The 18,237-nt window shown below is 47.4% G+C and overlaps 1 protein-coding gene across 4 annotated transcripts in view; it reads right to left on the bottom strand.

Moving 5' to 3' along the window:
- NUFIP2 (nuclear FMR1 interacting protein 2) overlaps positions 1–18,237 on the bottom strand; it is a 46,447-nt gene that overhangs the window by 15,278 nt on the left and 12,932 nt on the right. For 3 of the 4 annotated variants that reach the window (XM_064523238.1, XM_064523239.1, XM_064523240.1), the window contains exons 1-2: positions 7,737–8,065; positions 2,963–4,672 (exon numbers count right to left, since the gene is read on the bottom strand). In XM_064523238.1, coding sequence (XP_064379308.1) covers positions 2,963–4,672; positions 7,737–7,914 — 1,888 coding nt within the window. In that variant the 5' untranslated portion in view covers positions 7,915–8,065. Of the gene's footprint in view, positions 1–2,962; positions 4,673–7,736; positions 8,066–18,237 lie in introns of those variants that run through there. The other variant, XM_064523241.1, reaches the window with a different exon arrangement.

The following is an 18,237-nucleotide window of genomic DNA, read 5'->3' as shown; positions in this document are numbered from 1 at the left end:
AGCTCATGGCAGACAGGCCAGAGCACTGCAACCGCTCATGCCAAAACCCATTCCTCACTGCAAACACAGAGTTTCACTCTCTCACTGTGGGTAACTTGCATTGAATTACCTCATATTTAGTTCAGGGTAAAAGAATGCACCAGAGCAGGTGCCACGGAGCAACGGCAGCACTCCGAGTACACCCCGTCCTTTCCCCACAGTCATTTCTTTTCATGTCCATAACCTCAGAGGCAGGGCAGATTTGAAGATCAAACCATCAATACTTTGTTCTGCTCAAAAACAAACAGATCGATCTGAAGGGGGAGAAGTTCACCCTCCTCTCGAAATCAAAACCAAACAAAGCGAGGATCCGGCTGCCTGGGACACCCTAACACTTGTCGGGCAAACTCGCGTGCTCTCCCCAGCAGGGAGGAGGGGAAGGCAGTTGTGAAAAATAAATAGGTAAAGTCATTGCATTCCTACCCCACAGGAACTGCTGGCTACTTGCGAGGAACTCAGGAAAACAACCCAAGGTAAACGGAGAGACCAGTGTGGGACTCGAGCACTGCACTGCTGCCCTGCAAACGGCACCCCGGCAGCTTTGCTAAATGTTTTCCAATATGTTGTGACGCAGGAACTCACCTCACCTGCCCAGCTCCGACTACAGGATCACGGCCATAAGGAGGCAACAGCGTTTTCCACTGTACGCAGGGCAGAGGAAGCCACCGCTCCTCCCAGGTCACCTCACCTAGCTCAGTCCCACTGGACCTCAACGCACACAGAAATGCAACATCCAGCATCATCCCAGAGAGGTATCAAACCCTAGACCGATCTCCGCTTTGTAAACCAACAACAGCACCCAAAGACTACAACGGAGAAAGACACAACCTCAAGCTGTTCGCAGCACCCCTACAAGATTGAGCAGAAAAATCCATCGGCTTTTACACCGACACCTAAACAACACCTGAAATGGGCAGAGAAGCGGCTTGAGAGGCAGAGGCGCAGAGGAAGGAGGGGAAGAACTCAGCACTGACCAAGAGCCCAGGTGAGAGCTCGCTCCCCGCTTAAGCTGAGGAAAGGGCAGAGCCAAAAGCAATTATTTTAAGGAGTGCTTTAAGTGTCCGTTCTTGCCACTGAATGCAATTAACTCCTGTGTTTGAAAGGACTAACCTCAGCCAGACTTTGAAGTTAACACCTCCTTACCAGGACATGGGAAGGGAGTGTTTTCTTTACTTTCCTGTAGTTACTATTGTTTTGCTGGGGTCTGTCTTCTACACAGCAAGCAAAAATGGGAGAGCTGAGGATTTTCTTGCTGTGTCTGGCTACAAAGTTGCTTTTGTACCACAAAATCCAGGTTGACAAAAACAAAATAAGAAAGCCAAACTTAAGTGTCACAGAAATTTGCAAACTGGTAAACAGAGGATTGTCTAGGACTCTCCTGCTAACCATGCTGGGCTTCCCAGTATTCCCATTCTCTGAAGAGAAACTGAAATTTAGGATGCAGGCGGATGCACGAAATAAGAATGGAAAACCTGCTTTAATACTGGAATACATTGAGCAAGGGGCAGGGAAGACGACCCAGATAAACTAAACTAATGAACACTGTTCTTCTCAAGGAAAATACTAGAGCTTAAGATGTTGACACCTTAAGAGTGTGATGACCTGGAAAAATACCTTTTAATTATTTTTAAATGCATGGGCTTACTATTTCTAAAGGAAGCCATCTATATTTATGCACTCTATACAAAGCCTTTGGACAGGTAATTTAAGAACTTTGCAGTGGGTCAAAACACAGCAGGTTTTGCTAAAGCCATCAAATACTAACCTCTCTGAACAGCTATCAGAGCCAACCTCCCTCAAAAGGGGAAACGAATAAGACATTGTCCACATACGTATGATGAACAGTTAAAAAAAAAAAAGAAAAAAAAATGATGATCACCTTTTTCTCTCAGGGTAGGGGGATGCAGGGAGAAGGAAGAGGGAGGAGAATAAAAAAGGAACTGCCCCGAGTTTGTCAGAAGTAGATAAGTTAACACAATGCCAGAAAGCAACACAGAGCGGAGGTCCTGCCACCGCAGAGCTGGGACCCACAACCAAGAACCGCCACCAGACCGAGAGTCTCTGTGACCGAGACCTGGAGGGAAAGGGGAAAGCAAACAGTTCCATAGACTTTATCTCTTGGTTCCCAGTTGTAAATGTCTGTATCGTGTTTAAGCCATCTCCGCCTCAAAAAAAGAAAAAGGAGAAGAAGAAGAAAAAAAAAAAAGGAGCCAACTACAAAGAACTCCATAAAAACAGACACAGCAATAAAATCCATCTGAAAGATTTGGTCTACAAAGGGTAGGAGAGAATTCAATCTGCAGCTTAGAGAAGAGTCGATAAGCAAAGATTCGCCTCGCTGTTGCTGTACTATTTTAGAAAGACGAGGAAAAATTGGGGAGTTTAAAAAGATCACACCATGAAAAGACAGAGAAAAACACAGGAATATTTTTTTTTCTTCCTTTAAACTAGATGCCCTGATTTCATAGCCTTATCTGCAAGGGGACAAGCAGCAATATTGCAGAGGTAGAGGTGCGGGAACAAACTCAGAAGCCCTTTCAGTGACAGAATATGGTCCGGTAAAGCTGGAACAGACCAGGTGAACCTGTGTGTTTAACTCCTTTCAATGCCAAGAAGCCTAGGAAGACCTGCTTGTTCCGTAGGAATTAAAATTAAAAAGAAAACACACAAGCTAAGCATTATCCTTACCAATATCACTTACTCTTGCCCATAGGAATAGGGAAATGATTATCTTTTAACATAAATTAAACAACTGTTTGAGTAACTTTCTCAAATTGTTATTGCCATTAAAGATATGGATGCAAAAAGCCCCTTTTTAAAACAATCATAATTGCTGCAAGCGATATAACATGTTAGAATATTGCATTAAAAAAAGAAACCCACAACAAGGAGAATTCCCTTAGGAAGCAAGTTAAGCCATTACCTTTAGTGTGATATATAATAGCAGCCCTCAGGCCAAAAGAACCCCAGCTATCTTTCCTTTCTAGGCCTCTCTGGTACCTCTGTTCTTTGGCGGAGGCTAACAAATTGTTCGTAGGGGAGGCCAGAGGATTCTCTATTTCATAGTCTTTTGAAAGAAACACTAAAGCACCTTGGCTACCGGTGTCTGCCTTTTGTAGGTCACCTGCGTGATGTGACTCCAAAGCTAAGACACCACCCTCAATAGCAGTCCCGGGCTTAAGAATAGCACTAAGAATTTGAGGGCTAGTCCGTTTATCCAGCTCATAAGCCTTAGGAAACACAGGTTGTTCAGTTCCTGAGGGAATGATTTCAGCACACTGTGAAACCAAAGCGGCAGGATATTCCCCTTGAAATGTCACTTCCATTAACTGATTATCGGCAGATTTCCCCACAACGGTTTCAGGGCCAGCACTGGGCTCGTTTATGAATGACAAGCCCCACTGATTCTGGAAGATATCTCCCAGGTTCTGCTGATTTGTCTGCGATGGGAAATCAACTTGTGCTGTACCCAGAAGCACAGTTTGCATATTTGAAGGGTAGATAAAAAGGCTAGATTTCTTTTGTTCAAGAGCTGTTGAAGTTGTACTTATGTCCTGGGGTACTGACTCAGAAGAGGTTGATGTTACAGTACTAGCAGCAGTTGTGAGCAGTGGCTGGGTCCCTGGAGAATATACGTTTCCATCAGTCCCTGCTAAAATTGGCCCATTTGAAAAGCTAGCAGAAGTAACAGATTTCATAGCAGACATGGGGACTTGGGAGAGTCGACTTGACGTTTGGGCCTGAGTTTCCCCAGCAGATGATGAAGACGATGACGAAGACGTGGATGGGGTTTGAGCTGCTTTGTTGAGGTTTTCTTTAACTTTACTTGCATAACTTATTTTAGGAACAATTTTAGCACTGCTATTGTCCACTGGAAAAACTGGGGGTGGTTTAAACAAGGTCCATGAGTCCTCTTTAGATGTAGCTGACGATGCGTGCTTTCCTTTGGGCCGGTCATCAAACTTCTTGCTGCTAATTCCAGGTTTGGCATCAGAATTTTTTCGCTGTACATCCCCAAGCCCAGGCTTTCCCCGGCCTGCTCCACCAGCCCCAGCCTCGTATTTCCAAACAGGCTTAGTATTTTCAATTCGGGTCCCCTTTTGTTCACTATAATCAGGCTTGAAACCCTCAAGTTCCTGTTTTAAGGTTGGGGCATTGACCTCCTGTTGCATTATTTTGTCCTGTACTAGATTCAAGTTCTCACAACCCTTGGCACTGTTGCGCCTGCCTTTCCGCTTTTTGGGCGTAGTATATCCACTCTCGGAGCCACTACCATCGTTATCTACCCCTTTGCCTACGTAGCCATTAGTGATATAACTAGAATTATTGGTTACCACACCATTTGGAATAGATACTCCCTCTGGCTTGTCAGAGGACTGACTTTCTCTAAGTTTATTTTCGTAGGACTTCTCATTCTTTTTGTCCATGCTATTTTTCTGAATGAAGTTCTTGGTTTTGATTCCGGCTTTCCCCAAAGCACTGGCCTTAACAGTCTGCTTTGGGGTCACATTAGTGTCTGCAAGTTGCTGGCTGCCATTTGGTACCCTGGATCCTGGGTTGGTTGTTTCATCAGAGCACAGGCTCTTTAATGATACTTCTCTTTCCCCTGCATTACCATTTAGTTCTCCGTAGCCTAGAAGAAAGCCAAAAACAACAAAAGGCAAGAATTAGAATGTGAAATGTTAAACTTCTGATCGCAAAAAGCTGTAATCAACCCTTAAACATATCCAGTTTCCTCAAGCAGACATTTTAAAATAGGAAAATGTCTAGCCTGACATATAAAAGCACATCCTCACTCACTGAAAGCCGCAGTAAGAAGACTTAAGCAGAAAACACCAGCGGCCGGTTACTCTCCCATACAACAGAGTGACATAACAGTAGCGTGTTGTTTAATGTATTTTATAACAACAAAATAAAGCAAAAGGATATGAGACAATATAAAGAAAACATACTGTACTAAAGACCATTTGCAAGCCAGAGAGCCAGTTAGTATTTCCAGGTCACACAAGAGGAAAATATTAATTCCCAAGATGCTACAGAACAGAGGGATCTGCTGCCTTTGCTACATGATTCACTGAGATTCAGCATCAGTACTGAGAACAAGGGCCAACTTCTATCATCGCTACCGCCTCACAGACCTGCAAAACCAGCAGTCCCCCTCCCCATCTCCCTCCCAAGCAACATCTCTAGTAAAAAAGCTTTCCGAAAGGATATGTGCAAGTCAAGTTGGAAACAGAGGGGAAGACAGGGTGACAGCATTTCTTCATTTCAAAATAGCAACCAACACCTCTCTACATGTGCTCTTTAGCTTTAAAAAGGTGATAATACTGGGAAGAAATGCACCTCTGCAAGCACCCTTCCACCACCACCGGCAGCTAGCCACCTGCCTGCTGAGAAACTTCACTATTCCACCGAGTCCTGGGGAGACACAGCAAGAGCCTGAGAACCGGGCAGTGAAGCGTTTGCCGAGGGCCCCAACTCAAAACACAAGATCATGCTGTAAACTCAGCTTTCTTTTTTTTTTTTTTCTGAGGTGCATTTCTAGTCTTTACGGTTCTGAAGAGAACCCCGAGACCGTAATTCAAATGAAGCAAAAAGCCCAGGATGGTCCAGACTGAACCACCTCATTCTTCTCAAGGCCATCTCCAGCCACAGACCTACTGCTTTCGAGGACCCAGCTACAACGTCCCAAGAGAAGTCTGGAAGTCCCACCGAGAGGCGGGAAGAGCATGCTGTACCCAGTTAAACAGACACATTCCCTGCTGATGGGCTGAGAAGTGGGATCTCCCTCCCCTTGCACCAGCTTCTACAGGAAAGGAGGGAGATCCTTGCTTCTCCTCTGACTCATCTCTGTCCTCCTTTGTGAAGGTGGAAAGCCTCACATCTTCTGCAACAAATGACCCACCTAAGGCTTAATTTGCAGTTAGAGTGGTGTGAAATCAGCACAGTGCACAAAGAAACCCCGAAACCCAGAAGCGGGCAGAATTCCAGCTTGAGAAAGAATGTTTTGTTGTTGCTGATGTCGTTTAACTCAACTGCTATACTAAAAATCATTGTTATCCTCACATCCTGGAATCTCAGATGTCTGGCAGATGTAACTGCTCAAGGAATCCTTATAGAAATTCCACAACCGAGTTTGCTGAGAGGGATCAAAAAGGATTTTACTACATATAAGTATCTGTAACGACCATAATTTCCACTGTAACTTTCAAATAAGCTGTTAATAACATTAACCATAAATACTTCATTGCAGAGATACGAATGGGATGGGACTCTCTGATGAGTCAAGGACTAAAAATTATTTCAGAGTAACACGCAGAGGAAGTCTTCTCCAGAGTAACGTGTTATAGATGACCTTGTAAGACTCAAGACTTCTGACATCACTAGTTAACAAAACAAAACAATAATAACGGTCATAAGACCACTGCAGATGGGGAGTGAAAGAATAAAATGAAGAACAAAATCCATTTCAGTAAGTCAGTGTGTCAGCAGTTTCAAGTTCCAATTTTCAAGTATTCACAACTCAGCTGCCTGAGTTTTCTCCAAATCAACATTTGGCATAGCTGGCCCTGGCCTGGAAATGGAGGCACAACAACCAAAATTTGGGGGGGGGGGGGGGGGGCGGTCAAAAAGAGCAGGTGAGGGATATTTGGCAACCTCGCAAATGATTTCACAGCTGGAGAAAGGGGTGTCAGACTTAAGCGCGTATTAAAACCATGGGCATACTGCAAACAGGGAAATGATTACTCAAGTTATTTTTGCTCAATAACTTATTTTGGTGTGTGCCTGGTCAATCCCTCCCTGCGCCCGCTCCAGATGGCTCTCCGCGCCCGGCTAGCGTGCAGTTTCAGGGCACTATGAGATCTATTTCTGATACAAGCCAGGTCCCTTCCCATCTCCCGGCTGATTATGCAAATGAAAATTTCACCGCGGGGGGGGGGGGGGGGGGGGAAACGACGTGCACGGCCCTTCTGACTGCTGTTTTAATCGCATATTTGCTCTGAACCCGCACAAGACCAAAAATGGGCCTCGGCGAGCCACGCCAGCCCGGCTCCCCCGGGATGCGGAACCGGGCCCCCCCCCCCAGCTGCGGGGGGGGGGCAGAGCGGGCCCCGGCGGGGGGGGCGGCCTCACCCCCGGCCACCTTTAACGGCGCCCCCCCCCCCCCCCCCACCGCTAAGGTAACTTTGCGTTTCCCGCTCCACCCGCCCGCCCGCCGCGAACATGCCAGAAGGGGCGAAGCGGGGGCGGCCGCGAGGCCGGGCCGGGCCGGGGCGAGGCGAGGCGAGGCGAGGCGGCGGGCACAGGCCGCGCAGGCCCCGCGGCCCCCAGCGGGCCGCCGCCGCCGCCTTATCTGACTCATTGATTTTTACGCTCATCAATTTTTAACCAGCGCCCCCGCCGCGGCCGCCACCCCCGCTGCGCGGCGGCGGAGCCCGGCCCGGCCCGGGGGCAGCGCCCGTCGCCCTCCCGCGGGGCCCGGCGGGGCCCGGGCGCGGCCCCACGTGCCGGCGGGCGGCGGCGGCGGCTCGGCCGCGCCGGCTCCAACATGGCGGACAGGAAGCGGCCCCAGCGCGGCGGAGAAGCTTCCAGCCGGGCCGGGGGAGGCGGCGGGGGGGGGGGGGAGGAGAAGAGGGGGCCCCGCCGCCGCCGCCGCCGCCCCGCGAAGGTCACGGCCCCCCCCCCTCCGCGCGGACCTGCTCGGCGCTTCGGCGCCTCCTGGTGCGGCGGGCCGCCGTGCTTGTGGTCGTGCCGGAGCGGCGGCTTGGGCTGGGCTCGGCCGTCGGGCGGCGGCAGGTAGGCGCTCTGCGGGTGGTGGTGGTGGTGGCTGTAGTAGTAGTAATGGTGGTGGTGGTGGTGCGGCTGCTCCTCCATGGGGGGCGGCTGGCGGGGCCGGGCCGCAGCGGGGCCGGGCCGGGCTGGGCGCTCGCTGCTGGGCCGTGCGGCTCCGGCGCTGGGACGCGGCTGGCGCGGGGGAGGCGGCGGCGGCCGACTGGCAGCGCCCGCCCTGCAATCAGCGAGCCGCCGCCGCCGCGGCCGCCCGCCCCCCGCCCCGCCCCGCGCCGCCGCCCGCCCGCCCGCCCGGCCGAGCGGGAGGCGCCGGCCCCGCGCCGCGGCGGCAGGTGAGCCCCGGGGGGGGTGGCGCCCCGCCGCTTTCCCCTCCTCGCAGCTCGCCGGGGCCGGCTGCCGGTCTCCCCCCTCCTGCCGCGGAGCTCGTAACCCCCTGTCGCGACTCGGCGACCTTGCGCCGTGGAAACGAACGCCGTGCGCGGATTCAGGCGGTGATCGCGCTGGAGGAGGAGGAGGAGGAGGAGGAGGAGGGCCGGGATGCAGCAAACCCTGCCTTTGCCGGGAACGAGCGGATGGGCCGAGCGCCTGCGGCGGAGCCGGGGGGGCAGCCCGGGCGCCTGCGGCCGGCCGGCGCCGAAGGGGAGCGCGGAGCTGGGCGAACCGCCGCGTTCCCAGCAGCAGCCGCCGAGAACTGCGGAGAGGAGCGGAGTCCAGCCACGGGAACGAGCCTGAAGGCGCCGGAGCGTTCCGGGCTGCTCTAGGGCTCCCCCCGCAGCCGGCGGGGCGCAGCGCCAGCCGCCCCGCAGCCCCCGGCGACGAGCCGCCGCGGCCCGAAGCCCCGCTCGGACGGGGCCGCCGCGGCGGGGAGTGGGGGCTCCGGGCCCCCCGCAGCGCTCCCCCGCCCCCCCCCCCCAGACGTGTACAACACCTGGGGAGAAAAAAAGTAGGAAAGGGGTTCCAGCAAATGCCTTTCTGCCCGTTTTGGGGAGAAGCGCTGGAGATCTTGATTAATGCTTAGCAGAAAAAATCACAGCCGGTTTGTTGAAAAGCAAGGGAGCAGAGTGGGGAAACAACCTGAAATTTGTCAAAATTCCTCATGGATTTCATGCCATGATGAAGAGCTCATAATTCCCATTTGAACACAGTCAGTGGTGCTTGGCAGCTCCATGATTTGAACTCCTGCCTCTGCCCTGAGCGTGCTGCAATGGCAGGAAGGAACGGCAAGCAAGATTTTCCCCTAAGACACTTTCCTTCCCAACCGTCCCATCTTTAACACCATGGCAGAGTGCAAACAGACCCTCCCTTTTGCCCCCAAAATCCTTCCCAGATACCAGGCAGCAAGGAGACAAAGAGTCCGATTTGAATGCAGAGCAACGAGGATCAGAAACAGGAGTTGATTAGAAGGGTAGGAAAAGGATGGAGCGAGAGGGATGGGGAGACTCGAGACTGACAGGTACAGGCTGGAGTCAGAGGGGGAGTCCTGCTAAGACTTATTCCCTACTCCAGCTTGATTAATTACCTCCAAATACTCATGCTGTGCACTGCCACACTCAGGGAGGGAGAATGACAAAAGAAAATGTGATCATGTAATTAAAGACTGTCATAACTAATACGAACAAAAGGAATAAATGGGCTGCACAGACAGTCTTAAAAATAGTATTTCCTAGCTTCTCAGGGCTTGCGCTTGCAGCTTACTACCGATATTTTTTTAGTATTGTAATAAAGTAAAAAAAGAATTAAAAGCTTCAGTGTTCAGAAAGCCCTATCAGACTTTGGCTCAGACTTCTTTTGGGCATTGTATAAAAGATAGAGTCCCTGTGCCTGAAGATTTTACAGTTCCCAAGTTTTATTTCAGCAGAACACAGCTGAAAGTTTATGCCTCAAGCACAGCTTCCCACCCCCAGTCCACCCTCTATTTTAATATGTAGGAAGTAAAACTTTTCCTACCAGAAATTCAACTCCAACATTAGATTTGGGGTGCCTGAAATATCATGAGTTTTGTGCCAGACTGTCTGTACAGATCGCATTTCTCTCAACACAATACAAAGTGATTTAAAAATGCAGTGAAACGGTTTAAGCAAGCAACTGTGAACTTTAGGCTTTGCCCACACTCTCAGGAATAACGGTCCTCTGAAACACTGACTCATGAAGTGACCTCACATTAGTTAGAAGACAAGTCTTAAAACAAGGAGTCAGACTTTAATCACAGTTGACATTTTATTGGTAGCTTGGAAGAATTTAGTTTTAATATTAAGAATTGGCTTGAAGAAATAAATTTCAAAAGACTTTGAAGAAAGAAGCCTTAATTATGAACAAATCATCTCTACGCACAACTATATTAGAAATGTAAATACAGAGAGCAGTGGGTTTTCTTTATGTGAAAGACAAAGTGACTATTTTGTTTCTTAGAAGTGTGGTGGTGTCAGTATTACTTTAGACATATGCAGAGCACAAAAACAGATTTAAAAAAATCCAGGGTAATACTGAGGCTTGTGGTCCATCAAATGCAGCACAGGCACCCCAAGCTAGCGAGGTGGCTAACTGCACACAGGTCTACAAGGGGGGCCAGCGGTGGAGATGCAGCCTGAGCACACTACAAGTTCCAGCATGCAGTGCTGCATCTTGGGGCGAGGTGTCTCCGAACCCTGCTGGGATCTGTAGTCTTTACAGGCTACATTTCATATTAAGGGCAGTTACAGTTTGCTTTTTGTTTGGACATTTTATGCTCTCAAGTTGTCCTTGCTAAGAGGCACATCAAGCCCTCTCCCATCATTAGCGCGATGTTGCATCAAGCAGACAAGATACATTAATATTCAGCAGTTATTATGGCTATGATCTCCACAGTTGTTGAAAAGGGAAGCTGGAGACTTCATGCCTCCTCATCTGCAGTGGTTTCCTTCCTTGCTGCTCTGAGTTTGGCAAGTCAGCAACGCCTCATGCAAAGGAAAGAGGTTATTTTTCTTGGAATTCCAAATCTACTGCCAAGTATTCCCACATCCTGGCACAGAAGTTGGGCAGAGCCAGCATAATTTCTAGCTCAGTAGCTCAGAATCTTGTAAGTCTTTGAAGTATACGACTTTTCAGAAAACCTGCCATTAAAAACTGCAAAATGAAGGCAGTAAGGAATGATCAGCTGCTACAGGAATCATGGGAAAGTTTTCTGGAGAGTCTGACTCTGACTTGAGATGGGTTTTGCATTCGTGTTAAAATGCAGTTGAATTTGGAAGCCATTCCAGTGATTTTCTAAGAACAAATAATTTCCTTCCAAAGAAAATTCTCTTTAAAACTCTAAATTTAGTTTCCAAAACATGTTTTAGGTTAAGTTAAAACTTTGAAACTATAAAATTAATCTATCTGTAAACTGAAAAATGGTGGCTTTGTACGATTTCTTGTGTCTGTCTCCTGCTTAAGGCTCAAAATTTGGAAACATCAAAGTTACCATAGTTGTAGATGAAGAGCTCTTATACCAGGTATGCGTGACATTGATTTTCATTTTTTTGCCAAAATGTTTTCATTTATGGCAAGTATTCAGACTGGCAAAATGCTCTGCATTCCAGAAAGCCCAACACAGCAAAGCACTCAATCAGATGCTTAATTTCAGGTATGTTCATAACCATACTAATCAAAGCCTTGCAGCATTTGGCCCCTGAAGTCCAATATATTTCAGTACAATGAAGCCAGAATTTACCAATCTATTTGATATTAAAATGTTGGAAATGTGGAAGACGCATCTCGGAGGGAGAAGCAGTTCAGTCAGGACAGATCACAGGGGCGACAGCACTCCTTGCAGTCTTCTGCTTGAACAGGGGTACAAATATCCTCGCTGAGTTGAGTATACTGTCGTTTGGAATTGGGTTCAGGTAAGGTGGAGCCTCTCCTTGAACTCCATTTCTGTACTTGGCTATGTACATTATTTATAGCTACAAAGAAGGTCTCTTTAAAAATTTCTCTCTCTAGAGACAGTTTGGTAGTAGACTTTGGCTAGAGATCTTAAAAGAAGGCCAAAAAAAAGAATTTAACTCCTAACTGAATTGCAGGAATAGATAATGCGGACACATCTTTCCTACCGCTAACAGCTTAAGCATTTCCACCTAATAGCACATGCTGAGTTAGTTTTTTTCCCTCTATAAACTTAATTTTCAAAAGCCATAAATACACTATGTTAATCCTTCATTCACTCCCCAGAAAAGTAAGGCAGCCCAGCGCCAAAAATAACCACAGGGCATAGTTTTGTGAGACAGCAAAACTGACATAACGGCGAGCTGCTCCTAAAAGGGAAGGTCATCTCTCTGTTCTGCCTGCTTGCCTCTGCCCTGCCCTCGCATCAGCACGGTTGCTTCTCTGACCCTAGGTGAGCCAGCGCAAGAAATCAAACTAAAAGACCATTCTTCAGATCTAAAGAGTGCACATCTTCCCCCTAGTTAAGCTGCCTGAACTAAGAGAGCTGTTGTTTTTCTCCTCACTGAAGAGCCAGAGGAGTGCTAATACCCTTAAGAATGGGCTCAGCAACTCAGGAGTTGCGCTGTACAGCCAGCCACGCTGCGGGGATGAACCCCTTCTGGGAACTGGGCAGCGGTGACACAGCTGAGGGTTGCAGCCACTTCAGCCATCTCATTTTATTTTGCTCCTATCTGTGAGTCAATCCCCTCGAGTGCCCGAAGAGGGATGGTGTGACCACCCTTCCAAGTGTTCTGAGCAAGCTGTAACAGAACGGCTCTAACCAGCTGGACTTCCTTCTGATGGCTAGCTACGTTCAGTGTTTCACAGGGCTAGATCTGAGGAATCTCTCCTGTTGCAAACACAGCCACGAGTAACATCTGCTGCCTAAATCAGCATGAAAAATTGTTTACTAGAGTGCAATCATGTAAACTAGAGGCAGCTTCTTGGACACACATAAGCAGCACAGGAGGCAGGCTAGCAGGTCAGCCTCTGCCAAGTCTCACATCATTACTTGTCTGGGATTTCAAAGAATCCTGGCTCTGGGATTTCAGACAGTTCTGGATCCCCTCCTATTTCCCTAGGATCACCACAGGGACCACAGAGAAATCAGCACACACACTTTCCAAGGTGCTCTTCCAAGAGCTGCCCTTCTGCCAGCTGGTTGCTCTGCTAGGACCCAAGTGCACACGCTGCCTAACCTGACTTATGTGTGTGACAGCCACTGCTTGCAGTGGACTTTGACCTCTGGAATACAAATGAGAGAAAGCTCAGTCCACAAATCCCAAGCATTTTTTATCGTGTTATACAACAGAACAGTCACAAGGTCACTAGTCACTTCCATTTCCTTCTAATTGCATTTGGATACCAAGCACCTACTATTTTGAAACAGGGACTTTTTTTTGTTTTTTTAAATATGTATTGGGTATGTATATATCTGGCACATGGGGGCTTAAATACTTTTTTCTGGACTCAAAGTCTCCAACCTAAAATGCCTAGTACTGTCAGAACATTGAATCTGTAAGGGTTATTAGAATTAGTTTTACCATTGCTATTTCATTATGGGATACAGGGCAGCGATAGTTGAATAAAACATCAGAGATTGAGAAAAGCTCTTGTTTGAAGGGGAATTAAAAAGACTGGGACCATTCACCTCAGAGGGAGCGAATCAAAAAGTCCACAGAGAAGGCATTACAAAATGTATGGCCTAGAGACAGCAGTTTGAGAACTTTTGTTAACCTTATCTCAAAACATAGGAACATAGGAACATGAAGGCAAGAAGCAAAATGGCAAATTAAAAGCAGATAATCAACCACCTTTTAATCCTTTGCATAAAGTACATATAGAATTGACATGCAACATTCTGAAGAACAAGACATTATTAGTATTCCTAAAGGATGGGCATAATTCAGCTAAAAGTAAATATTAACATCTAAAATAGAGGTTTTAGAAGGGTTTTCTAGCACAAGTCAGCTTCTAACTCTTTGGATTTTACAGATTTCTACTAGGTATGCAGCATCTGAAGAGCTCAAATAGAAGTGGGGGACAGTATATGCTCATAACAAAGCAATCCACTCTGAAGAACTCATAAACTGAGTATAAATAAGACAACTGATGGATCTAGCTAGACAGGGAGGAAAACAGGAGGCAGCAGAGACCAGTACTGAACGGCAAGCCAAGCAGTGGTCACTGTGCAGTAGATACCTGTAATATCTTCCACTGAGGGGTTCTTACACCCTCAGCTTAATGGATCCATGCTCCAATTCATTTCTGAAATTCAGGTATTTTTGTATAAATCAACTAAGTGACAACACTGTAGAAGGCACTGTTAAAGGCTGACTCTCACCACTTCTTTTACACTACTTCCTTATCTTGGAATTGGGTCCACAGTGCCACACTTGCTCTCCCAGTTTCCTTCATTTCACCACTTACCTAACTCATGAGGACTGCATTAGAGGACAAAGGCTATTGTACATAGCAAAGGGTTTGTAGAGCAGTTATTCCGGCACAGCTCCCCAGCTGGAGAGGCAGTTTAAATTGGCAAAGAACTTGCTAAACCATCTCCCTAAAAGAAAAAAATACACCAGCAGAATAAGTCATCTCTATGTCTTTGCTTTTTTGTGTGCTATTATTGCTGCTGGGTTAAGGCTGGGATTTTTACATTTTAACCCCTGTAACAACGCTGGCAAAACTAGTAGTTCCTTGACCAGAAAGGCAAGATGCACCAGGAAAAACAAAAAAATGAATAGCTTGTTTTGTTTTCTTAAGGAACTGCCTTTTTCTTTAATGCATCTAAAGAGGAGAATGAATGAGCCATGAGTACTAGCTCTGCTAACAAACCAAAGGGAGATTGTGCCCAGAAGTCACCTCTGGGGTGGAGAATGGCATCTGAACAGCAGTACACAGCAACCCTATGAAAGAGTTTACTACATGCATGGAAGACGACTGTTATGTCCTAATGAAACTACAGCACAAGCGAAATTTAAAGACATAACATAAATAATACATCTGGAATTGAACCAGAATCCTAGGTGTAAGACCCCATTCTACTGGAAAGTAGCCTAAGACTTCATAGGACAAGTCCAATTAATAATATTCATTCCTAATTATCATCTTTAGACTGCAGTAGACCTTATCTCTGCCCCAGGAAAGGATATGAGTCAATCCTTGACTAACTGGCTCTGATTCACTGAGGAACCAATATACATAAAATCAATCTCAAGATAAAAAATGCTAAGGTTTGCTTCACTGACAATTTATCTAATGGCTGCTAAGATTGGAGTAATAGGAGAGAGATGAGAGAGATCAGCACTACATTGCTATGGAAACTAGAATTTTCAAAATAAATACCTTTGCAGAACTGAGGTTGCGGATCTAAAATAATCCATACTGTTTTCAATGTTACTGCCTTTGCCACAAGATCCAGCCAGGCTGACCAGCCAGGCACAGGCAGAACATCAGCCTTTGCATGCACGGACATCAGCCTACAATTATACAAGATATTCCAGGGCTCATGGTCCTTATCCCAAACTAGTTCTGGGCCTTGAGTAGAAACCTCAGCATTTGGTCTGTTATCTGTACAATTTTAGGGGCTCCTCCTTCCATGTAGCCAGCCTGGCCAATGCAAAATGAGTCCATAACCACTTGAGAGGGAGAGTGTTATCTTTAGCCCACTACACTGATAATCCCAAATATTCGCAGAGTCCTTTTTTTACGTTAAGCGCACTGAGACAACAGAATATATAAAGCAAACCTTCTTTGTCAAGTTCTGATTCCCTTACTCACACTAGGAAATTCCTTACCCCACGGATGACTCCGCTGAAGTTACATTCAGGGTATCCAGTCCTTTACTCTCTGCCAGACCCATTCTGGTCTGTGACTCCCCACTTGCGTCTGAGCAAAAGGTCACTCATTTTACTTGCACGCATACCTCCACACCCCACCTACCCAGCACCATCTCACTGATTGCTGCTGTAAACAACTCTAGGCTCCAGAAATGCTGACTCACACTGCTAGGACTACGGGAAACATTTAGACTTGCTAAAGAAGTGAAGCCCAGCATGTTTCCTGCCCCTCCTTCTAATCTGGGAGCCCCTCGCCATGACAGGCTGTAACAAGGGACCCTGCTTCCTGAGAGGAGAAAAGGAGCAATGTGCTTGTTTCCTAAAGATAGCCCAGATTCCTTTGAATTCCCATTTGCTAGCTAGTAATTGCATACAGGAGAAGAAAACCCCCAGTGCTTACATATCATAAGGCTACAGATGTTAAGAGATTAATAGCTCCTGGGTAGGCTCTCTGCCCTAACACAGCATTGCTCCCTTCAGCGCATTTCCTGGGACATAGGCAAGTTTCTTTAAAATGCCTCTCTGTCCTGGGGGAGGCTACTCAGTACCTATATCCTTCACCGAACCAGGGAGCTAGCTCTGATTCCTGCCATCAGCATAGCTGAGTCAGTGCAGACAGGCAAAATCACTATTTGCTTTAGGAGGGTTGGCCAGCAATCAAAACACAGGCAAGCAGCGCTGGGTGCAAATTATGGTTTACTGAGGGCATGCTTGCACAAGCGGGGAGCCGGACCTGCGCTCCCGCCGAGCTGCGGGCACAGCGGAGAGCAGTGCGGGGAGACCTGGGCTCGTCAGCTGGGAGCCAGTCCGGGTGCATTCTACCCACGTTAGCACACTGCTGCGCCCAAGCTAATCAGCCCTGGATTTTATCCAACTGGCAAGCAGAATGCCCACCATGTCAACCGCTTGTTTTCTCCACTGGGAAATGACCTTTTGTTTGCATGAGGCAGAGCATTTAAGGAAATAGCAAAGTTTTATACCTGCTCTTCATGTGGCAAAGGACTCCAGAAAGCCTAAGCAGCAAGGAACCTTTATGCTTTCAGGGATGGGCAGGGTGCTGAATTGCCTCCTCCTCCCATTACCTACGCAGCTCATTTGCGAAGAAGCAGAAGCTGATGACTACATTTGCAAGCTGGGCAGATCAGATCAGGGACAAACTCTCACTTGAATGGAAGGAGCAGGCAGTGGTGTGAGCTGTATCGCAGTGCTCAGAGATTACTACGTTAAAGGTCTAGATAATGACGGAGGAAGATGAGGTACTTCAGCTCCCAGAATGATCCCCAAACAACCTGATAAGACAAATTTTCCCTCCACTGCTCTCTCCCTTGAGTGGGAAAAGTAAGTCTTTACAGTGGACCCCAAAGCCAGCTCCTGAGAAGCTCTGTCTGGATGAGATAGCACATTAGGATGGAGCGCTCTGGCTGCCTCTTCCTCAAAGCTGCCCCTTGGATACCTCTCAGTTCCTTTCTATCACCTGGAACATGGTTTGGAGTACATTCCTTTGCCTGAGTTAGTGCCCTTAGAATATATGGAAAAAGACAAAGTCCTTTTAGCACCTTGAGGGCACCTAGTACTAGAATGGAAGAGTTTAGGCTGCAACACGTAGTGACTGTATAGAATTGGAAGTGTGTCCTGATGAGCTCAGATACTGGGTCAGTAAGACAAAAGCCAATACATGTAAGTATCCGTTAGGCATGAAGCAGGAGATCACATGCTATACCAAGTGTCCATAACCTCAGTGCTAATTCCCACTTCAAATTGGTTTTGATATAAAACATCACATATCAAACTAATGTCCCCTAATGGGCTCTTCATACCAGACACTACTATACACCTTCCCTCAGCCTCACTACTGAAAGGAGAGATTCCAAGCTGGGCAGAGGCAGTGCGCCCAGCTGTGTAACTTGGCTGCTGCGTGCCTGGGAGTATGGTGCTCTCATGCCTCTGTCTCCCCATCACAAAAGTATTTTGATACAGGATGAGCAAGAAGCAACAATAAAACAAGGACAGTTGAAATCAGAAGCAGCCCATTTGGCTTGCAAACCAGCTCCTATATGCATGCAACTGTTAGGAGGTGAAGGCTGTGTACAGACTTGGAAGGGAGTGAGGTGGTCTCCCCAGGACAGGTGAACTAAGAAGTTAAGGAATTATTAGGTCTTACCACACAGAGCAAGTAGCATATTATCCTGTAGAAATAGTCCTTGTTTTTAAATTAATCACTGACAAGACTCTGGCTTCTGTCTTGTGCTCCCCTTTTATTAGGGTATTTTTGTTTTAAAAAAGCTGTACTGGGAGCATGTCATCAAAGCTGATACAGAGGTAGGAACACACTACAAAAAACTACAACCAAGCCACCATCCCTGCTAGAGATTCACAGGGCATAATCTGAGGCCACAGCCCAATACTGGAGAAAAAGGCCACCACAGCCTATCACTCCCTCTATATGTATATGCTGTATCTGTATTTGGTATATTAGCCTCATCCCACAAAGCCTGGGAGAGGCCCATCAGAACTACAATGATTATGCAAAAATCAGGCTGCCAAGCGAAGCATTTATGCATGTCAGAGAAAGCCGTTTTATTCCTAGAGACACAGGGACTTCTTTAATGTCTACAAGGGTGGTGAA

Source organism: Dromaius novaehollandiae, chromosome 19 (genome assembly GCF_036370855.1).
Source record: "Dromaius novaehollandiae isolate bDroNov1 chromosome 19, bDroNov1.hap1, whole genome shotgun sequence".
NCBI lineage: Eukaryota > Metazoa > Chordata > Aves > Casuariiformes > Dromaiidae > Dromaius > Dromaius novaehollandiae.
The sequence above is the reverse complement of the archived record's forward strand: the minus strand, read 5'-3'. Positions and strand labels throughout refer to the sequence as shown.